This window comes from Coregonus clupeaformis, chromosome 31, assembly GCF_020615455.1.
Source record: "Coregonus clupeaformis isolate EN_2021a chromosome 31, ASM2061545v1, whole genome shotgun sequence".
Lineage (NCBI taxonomy): Eukaryota > Metazoa > Chordata > Actinopteri > Salmoniformes > Salmonidae > Coregonus > Coregonus clupeaformis.
In genome coordinates, this window is record NC_059222.1 from 17,064,696 (window position 1) to 17,074,018 (window position 9,323).

At 40.8% G+C, this 9,323-nt stretch overlaps 1 protein-coding gene across 2 annotated transcripts in view; it reads right to left on the minus strand.

The window, feature by feature from the left end:
- The window catches only part of srbd1 (S1 RNA binding domain 1), a 109,748-nt gene that overhangs the window by 84,341 nt on the left and 16,084 nt on the right, over positions 1–9,323 (minus strand). For both annotated transcript variants that reach the window (XM_041859033.1, XM_041859032.1), the window contains exons 10-14: positions 5,511–5,614; positions 3,492–3,599; positions 3,212–3,369; positions 786–876; positions 394–501 (exon numbers count right to left, since the gene is read on the minus strand). In XM_041859033.1, coding sequence (XP_041714967.1) covers positions 394–501; positions 786–876; positions 3,212–3,369; positions 3,492–3,599; positions 5,511–5,614 — 569 coding nt within the window. The remainder of the gene's footprint in view (positions 1–393; positions 502–785; positions 877–3,211; positions 3,370–3,491; positions 3,600–5,510; positions 5,615–9,323) is intronic.

Here is a 9,323-nt window from a genome sequence, read left to right on the forward strand (position 1 = left end):
GGATTTTGTTCTCTCGGTACATACAGCAGGAGACTACAGTTAGGATTTTGTTCTCTCGGTACATGCAGCAGGAGACTACAGTTAGGATTTTGTTCTCTTGGCACATACAGCAGGAGACTACAGTTAGGATTTTGTTCTCTCGGTACATGCAGCAGGAGACTACAGTTAGGATTTTGTTCTCTTGGCACATACAGCAGGAGACTACAGTTAGGATTTTGTTCTCTCGGTACATACAGCAGGAGACTACAGTTAGGATTTTGTTCTCTCGGTACATACAGCAGGAGACTACAGTTAGGATTTTGTTCTCTCGGTACATACAGCAGGAGACTACAGTTAGGATTTTGTTCTCTCGGTACATACAGCAGGAGACTACAGTTAGGACTCTGGTCTTACCAGTATGACACGTCCAGAGGCTGGAAGAAGCGTCGGCTGATGAGGTCAGCAAAGAAGGCCTCAGTCTCTCGACACGCTGTGCCGTTGCCGATAACCACTGTGTTACAGCTGTGTGTATGAAAGAGTTGACGGAGAGTACAATAGTGTGAAAAAGAAACCAAAAAACATTGTGTTCTATCATAAATAATGCAAATTCACAAGAGGCCAGCAACAAATAAGGGGTTAATTGATCTATTTCTGTGAATATTCAAACTTTACAAAAATTCATCCTAAAATCCTCTTGCTTTCATTTTGATAAGTATTGTTCTTTATCTTAGTGATTACAGTGTACACACTACACAATGTGCAACAGCTTATTTGAACTCTGATCGCTAACACACCAGCTGCAGTACCTGTATCTGATCATCAGATGGCGCAGTTTGTCTGCCTCTCTGTTCCCACCTGAACCATGGAGGTACACCACATCTGTGTATAATATCTGACCTGGGACAGAAAGGAGGGGTGAGTATGTAAAATGGACAGATACTTCGGTGTCACCAAGACAGAGGAATAAAGAAGACACACTCCTAGCTTTATCACAGGATCTGACCCAAGAAGGAGGGAGCTATAAAGAGCAAGTGAAGATGATTCTTAAAGGGAAAGACTCAAGGTTAGAAACCTCTTTTGCGAGGGGGACCTGGCAAATGGAATGGATGGACTAATACCCTTTCCATACAAGTATGCCGACCCGGACCTTACTTTGTTGGCTTGGATAATTTCCATTCAGCACTGTTCAAGCAACTAAGGTAGATAGATGCGTTATCAGGGCAGTGCAGGTCAGCTCGGCTTGCTTCAGCTCAGCTAAGCACAGCAGTGCGAAAAGGGCATTTTGAGAATACTCCTCATGTTGCACTTTTCCTCTAGCTCTGTCCATTCCTGGGCCTGTGTAGGGATGGACGGACAAAGCTGGGTCGTTCCACGAAAAGAGTGCCTTTTGCGTCCCTTTGATATTTTAAGTTGAAATTGTGCACCAATATTGAATTTTTAAAAGCCTGTTTTATTAAATGAAGTGCCCTTTTATATAGACCACATGGAGAATTCAATAACTCAGATTTTTTATATGAATAAAGGCTTGCTAAAGTGCCAACATTCTGCATTTTGACATTTCCCTCCGTCAACTGTCACGTTTAGGAAGATTTCAACCCACTTAATCTAAACATTTCTCCAACTTTCACCATAATTGTAAAGCCCTAGTTATTTTGTTGATTTGACAGTCATTTCTGAAGATTATTATTTATTTCATGTCATTAGTGATTATTTTACATCTGTCCCTCATTTTAAAGTCAACCCTGTTATGTGAACTGTACTCTCGTTTTAATAATATGTTTTTCAAAAGAAACATTGAACATCTAATAGTTAAATGATAGTGTAAAAGCAGGTGAGCTGGTTCTACTCTTTTTAGCAATTTTCTGGTGTGTTGTGGTAGAAAACGGAGCGGGTCGAGCATAACACGTTAACACTGTTACCCATAGATAGACAGGTTAGAAATGTTTTAGCAATTTCATTTTTTTGTGAAGCTTGCATTTAATTGCCACTCCCTGTTGCACACAACAAGCTTCCATTCCCAAGGGGATTTATGGCAGATTTAATTAGAAATTGTCAACCCTGCTACGGTCAACCCTGCTACGGTCAACCCTGTTACAGTCAACACTGTTGCAGTCAACCCTGTTACAGTCAACCCTGTTAGTGTCAACCCTGTTACAGTCAACCCTATAACAGTCAACCTAGTCAACTTTATTTGGCACTTAAAGCTGCAATATATAACTTATGGGGTGAACCGACCAAATTCACATTGAATTCTCATCGAAAGCAAGTCTAAGAAGCGGTAGATCTGTTCTATGTGTGCTATTTCTATGCTTCCCACTCTTAAGTTTTGTTTCGCGTCTTTTTCTTTCAGTTTTGTACACCAGCTTCAAACAGCTGAAAATACAATATTTTTGGTTACTGAAAATATATTTCACTGCGGTTTAGATGGTACAATGATTCTCTACACTATACATTGCTTGTTTTGTCACAAACTGAATTTTTTGCAGCCAGGAAATGGCGGAGCGATTTCTGCATATTGAACCTTTAATAGGCAAAATTTTGTTTTTTATGAAGTTGAACGTGCTCTTTATGACAGAATGCTAAAATTAGGTGAAATCAAACGTTATTTTTTTTACCATGTTACACTTCTCAAAAGGCACCGAATTGGTGGAACGACTCAGCTGCTGCCGTCTCCTGTCAGGCTGATGGGGCACGACTGATCCTATTAGATGGCTCCGACGGGAGGTCATGTGACCACACACCCCCAGACCTGTCATGATCAAGCTGAGTGTGTGTGTATGTGTCTTTGCGTGTCTGTTTGCGCGTCTATTTGTGTGTGTTTGCTGCAGGGCAGATGCCAAAACACAGGAATGCCAGCTGACACACACCCGCCATGTGGGCAGCGTGAGCTGCGCCTGGGCGATCAGCTGCCCAGGAGGAGGGCCCAAACGTGGCCCTGCATGGGGCCCCGCCCACAGAGGCCCACTGGGAGGAACGTCCATCAGCTCTTTTGGGTGGAGAGGAGAGGGCCCTTGTTCCTCCAGTAGTACAGACTAGTAGAGACTACAGTATAGACCAGACATGTGTGACTGGTCTTTGCAGATATGCTAGGATGTTCATTTTTACATAGAATGAACTACTGGGATGACAGATTTTCTCTGATCTAGAAGCAGTCTTTTGACTGAAACACCAATCTCCACCCTATACCCAGAAATGCAGAGTGGAAGAGGGGCATGTTAGTGTGGGTTCTTACTGGTAGGGGAGAGGACGGCCAGTTTACAGCCGTGTCTGAACCCTGGGTCCACGCCCATGATGACACGGCCTCTCACAGGACACACCAACAGACGCTGGCGCAAGTTACGCACAAACATGGCTATGGACTCCTTCTCCGCACTAACCGTCAGCTTCGTCCTGACAGAGACCGAGAGAGAGAGAGAGACAGAGAGCGAGAGAGAGAGAGAGGAGGTATTTAAAATACAGTACGGTAAAGTCAAATAACTTAGTGGAACACACACACAGAGTTCAGTACAGACCTGTAGCTTCTGCTGAGCAGGGGTAATAAGAGTCTTTTGTACGAGTCCTCCACGGCATCGCGCAAGATCTTCATCAGCTCCTCTCTAGCGTAACCCTTGGGTCTCCATCTACAGTGGAAACCAAAAATTCAATTGAGTCATTTTCTGATAAATATAAATCTATATATCTATATATCTATATATCTATATATCTATATATCTATATATATATATATATATATATATATACACAGAATCCATTTTGGTGTGAATCTGATGTTTTAGTGTAAATCTGTGAATTTTGTAAACTGAAAATCTAAGATTTCACTGTTTTTACCCTTTTCTTTCTTTTGATCAGGAAAGGATTGGTTACATACATGGCTTCAGTAAAATACAGGTCCTTTCACATACCTTGCCCTTATAGGTTACAGTACAGCTCCATGACTAAATAAAGTCTTGGTTTGAGATTTTTACACCACCACTTAAAACGTGATCTTTTTCACTGCTATTGTTATGAATGGGATGCCTGGAGAGTTTAAAGAAACTAACAAGTTAAGCAGATGTTAAAATAGAATGAAATAAACATTTTACAAGAAAAGGATTTAACAAAATACATTAAAAACATTTTTTGGGGGAAATTAATATGTTTAAATATTGATCTCCTCACAAACCATTTTGAATCACACAAAACACTCATGTATTCGTTTGATACACTTTCAGACCATGTTAAGCAAGTACACCTTTAGTAACTGCAGAGAATATTTTAAAAATGTATAGTAGGAATTAGCAAAATTGCTGGGATCTCAAATTATACACAAAGTAGATCTACATTTATGTAAGAAATAATATGTGATTTATAATATAATATAATACGCCATTTAGCAGACGCTTTTATCCAAAGCGACTTACAGTCATGTGTGCATACATTTTTACGTATGGGTGGTCCCGGGGATCGAACCCACTACCCTGGCGTTACAAGCGCCGTGCTCTACCAATTGAGCTACAGAGGATATTATAATTTATAATACAATGTTATTCACAAACAATTAATACAAGAAATACAGAAAATCAATATGCAAAAAAAATATTTTACAAGATTGAAAACAAATTAGTTTGAGAGAAAAAAACAGGGCCTTGGTCTATAATATCTCACTCAAATACATTTTCTAAAACACAACAAAATGTGTTAATTTGTGTTTTCTTGTATATCAACAGATTAGAATATCCTATTATAGTCTACTTCAAAACAAAAGCATTTAATGTGCTGTTATGAAAACAATCTAATGTGCTGTCTCGTTTACTGTGGTGTTTTCATTTATTTCACTGAAAAACTCATATTTAGGGTCAATGTTGTTGTACAGTGTAATCTGATGTATTTAAAAGCATGATCATATGATATTTAAAATAATATTTTGAGAGCTCTACAGCTCTACAGTACACATCGGAATATATAAAAAAATTATCCATTTGGGAATCTATTTTAAAACAAGAGACTGGAAAACTATTTTACTAACACCATAAAAAGCCACTGAGCTGTGAATGTGGAGAGGCATTTTCACATTGATCATTCTATGATCTTTACTGCATTGAATCCAACTTGTGAGTGAGGGTACATTTCCCCAAAAACATTGTAAATGATTATTGCTAAGCCGTGTTATGCATAGTATTTTACAAAGATTTTATTTACACAAAGAGAAAGAAGCTAACTTTGACTTTATCTGTGGCTATATGAGCTTTAAAGACAAAGAACAGGTATATAAGAACTGCATGGAGCTTTCAGTGACTTTCTGTGTCTGGCTCTAGAAGGGGCCACAGTAACCAATACAGAAACATCGACTGTATGATTATACATGAACCTGACTCCCACCTATGCCCTTCACACCTGGGGGACAGATTGCAGACGGCCACAACTGTACTGACACCACCGTTACAGGCTGGCACAGGGCACAGACGGAGAGAGGGAGCAGGGAGGTAGAGGAGAGAGAAGTTCAAGGGCTCTGTGTGTGTGTGTGGGGGGGGGTGTGCAGGGAGGAGACCGACCTGACGTTGACACACCACCTACAGAAGTCGCTCTTCACCCTGTCAGGGATGTTGACCTTCACTGTCAGAATCTTCAGATTCTCCCCTCGGTTAATGGCCAGGGTCTGCAAGGAAAACATAACCTGTTGAGACAGGCGACACACGGCACCACACGGCAAAGACCCCCACGCCCCCCCAACGACTCACACACACACACTTTCCAAAAACAGCACAGAAAGCCAACCCCCGCTACACCGGCATGGACACACACACACACACACACACACACACACACACACACACACACACACACACACACACACACACACACACACACACACACACACACACACACACACACACACACACACACACACACACACACACACACACACACACACACACACAGTCTGCTCACACAGTCTACACTGTAGAAAATCTCTCTGCTCTCTCCCACTCCTTCCTCCATCTAGCTCTAAGGACAGGCGGCATGCTGTTAAGCAAATAGTTTTAAGTGTCTGACCTTTTCGGAGGAAAACCTTTTGGAGAGAAAGGGTAGAAATTACCCGTCAATCTGGATTCGATGCGGAAGAGTCAAGTTGACAAATGCCACGCCACCAACCTCCCCCCTACATCCTACCAGCCTGCCACCAAGCAGCCACCACATCCACCCCCGCCCTCCACATCACAACAGCTAATGGCCAGATCGGGACAGAAATTAATGCTGCAAGAATTATGATGAAAATTATATTTCCTTTTTTGGCATGTTCCCCCCTTGAGCTTTTCTGTTCGCTGGGCAATTTCTCATGCGATATTCATCAAATCTGAAGTTTTGCGTGCAATCGAACAAAGTCGGACAAAACATCCAACAAACTTATGTCCTCCCCCACATACTCTACTCCTCCTCACTGACTGGGGTTTCTCAAAGGGACAACTCAGTGGAGAACGCCATAAAGAAAAACAGACGGATGTTCTGTCAGAGAACAGGCATCTATCCCAGTCCTGTCTGTGTTGGTGAGTCAGTGTTCATTAAAGAGGATGACCTGGGTGAGAATGCTGGAGGTGATGGCTGTGACAGCTACCTGAATGCTGGCCACAACAAGACACCCCCCTGCCACGCATCCTCCATCGCTCTGGGCCTGATGGGACGGCTAGCTACCTCTATCACCAAACACCATTGAATCAACACTCCAAGCGCCACAAATGTAGATGGCAGGGGGACGTAGCATAATACTCAGTAACGGGAAACATCCCTATCACTCCATTACGGTTTCCTCCCCATCACACACTCCCAGAATTTTTTTCCACAACTAGTGATGGTTTAAAAAAAAAGATAGTTAAATATAAGGATATTATTTTTGACGATATATGGTATCGTTTTGACTATATAGCAATATCATTTTTGTGCTAGTTGACTGTACCTGCACCAAAACTCCAGTATTTTTTCTTCTTGTTCTCCATCTTAAAAAAAAAAATAGGTAGCCAATTTGTTTTCCACACTTTTATTTCCATGACTGATCAAAACTTGTTTTATCATGGCTCTCTCTTGTCCCTCTGCAGCAGATATATGGTGATCAATATGTTTGGAACATCGAATCCCAATAAAATCACAGTATCGATACAATACATATAGAATCGTGAGAGTCTCAATACATATCGTATCAGCACAAAAGTATTGTGATAATATCGTATCGTGAGGTCCATGGCAATTCCCAGCCCTATCCACAACTAGGAACAATTCTAAGCCAAACTGATAGCATTTGAGTGTAGAACCAGCCAAAACTACACAGAAAAAACAAGCTCATATTTTCGCATGCTATGATGTGAACTACATCACATCTCCCTGATAGATTTAATGAGTGTTTGGCAGATATTAAGAGGTCGTTCCAAGACAGTCTGACAAATTCAATTCTTCCAGCTTTTCCTACTGCAGGACATGCAAGTTCAGTATTTACATTATTAATATAAAGAAAAAATAAATATCCAACATATCATGTTCTTCATAAACAATGAAATCATATAATTGGAAAAATATGAGGAATGTCAGCTACATTAATGAATATTATTCTTAAAACTGAGCGATTCCGATTAAATATTGACTTTCTAAATAAGAGCAAGGAATGGTGAATGTGTTGGTCGTGGAACTGGGCGATAGGCAGGGCTCAAAGAAAACAAGACCACGTGGTGAACTTTCAACTCCTTATCTTTTCATTTTCAGAACAAACACACACAACATGGGGGTTGCGACACACACCAATGAGTGTTCTCAAGAAAAAATAAACTTGATCCCATGTTTTATAGGAAAACATTTAGTTTTAAATAAATATCATGTTAGTTTTGGGTTGAATAAAGACTTGTTTTCATTATTTGTTCATCGTGTTAGAATCATAAATATTCAATGTAATACTGAGATTATCGCAGCCAAAAATAATTTTTAAGCATTTCATATATATATATAATATATATATATACAGTTGAAGTCGGAAGTTTACATACACTTAGGTTGGAGTCATTAAAACTGGTTTTCAACCACTCCACTAATTTCTTGTTAACAAACTATACTTTTGGCAAGTCGGTTAGGACATCTACTCTGTGTATGACACAAGTCATTTTTCCAACAATTGTTTACAGACTATATCACAATTCCAGTGGGTCAGAAGTTTACATACACTAAGTTGACTGCGCCTTTAAAAAGCTTGGAAAATTCCAGAAAATGATGTCATGGCTTTAGAAGCTTCTGATAGGCTAATTGACATCATTTGAGTCAATTGGAGGTGTACCTGTGGATGTATTTCAAGGCCTACCTTCAAACTCAGTGCTTCTTTGCTTGACATCATGGGAAAATCAAAAGAAATCAGCCAAGACCTCAGAAAAAAAATGGTAGACCTCCACAAGTCTGGTTCATCCTTGGGAGCAATTTCCAAACGCCTGAAGGTACCACGTTCATCTGTACAAACAATAGTACGCAAGTATAAACACCATGGGACCACGCAGCCGTCATACCGCTCAGGAAGGAGACGCGTTCTGTCTCAGCAAGGAAGAAGCCACTGCTCCAAAACCGCCATAAAAAAGCCAGACTACGGTTTGCAACTGCACATGGGGACAAAGATCGTACTTTTTGGAGATATGTCCTCTGGTCTGATTAAACAAGTATAGAACTGTTTGGCCATAATGACCATCATTATGTTTGGAGGAAAAAGGTGGTCGCATGCAAGCCGAAGAACACCATCCCAACCGTGAAGCACGGGGGTGGCAGCATCATGCTGTGGGGGTGCTTTGCTGCAGGAAGAACTGGTGCACTTCACAAAATAGATGGCATCATGAGGAAGGAAAATTATGTGGATATATTGAAGCAACCTCTCAAGACATCAGTCAGGAAGTTAAAGCTTGGTCGCAAATGGGTCTTCAAAATGGACAATGACCCAAAGCATACTTCCAAAGTTGTGGCAAAATGGTTCAAGGACAACAAAGTCATGGTATTGGAGTGGCCATCACAAAGCCCTGACCTCAATCCTATAGAACATTTGTGGGCAGAACTGAAAAAGCGTGTGCGAGCAAGGAGGCCTACAAACCTGACTCAGTTACACCAGCTCTGTCAGGAGGAATGGGCCAAAATTCACCCAACTTATTGTGGGAAGCTTGTGGGAGGCTACCTGAAACGTTTGACCCAAGTTAAACAAATTAAAGGCAACGCTACCAAATACTAATTGAGTGTATGTAAACTTCTGACCCACTGGGAATGTGATGAAAGAAATAAAAGCTGAAATAAATCATTCTCTTAACTATTATTCTGACATTTCACATTCTTAAAATAAAGTGGTGATCCTAACTGAC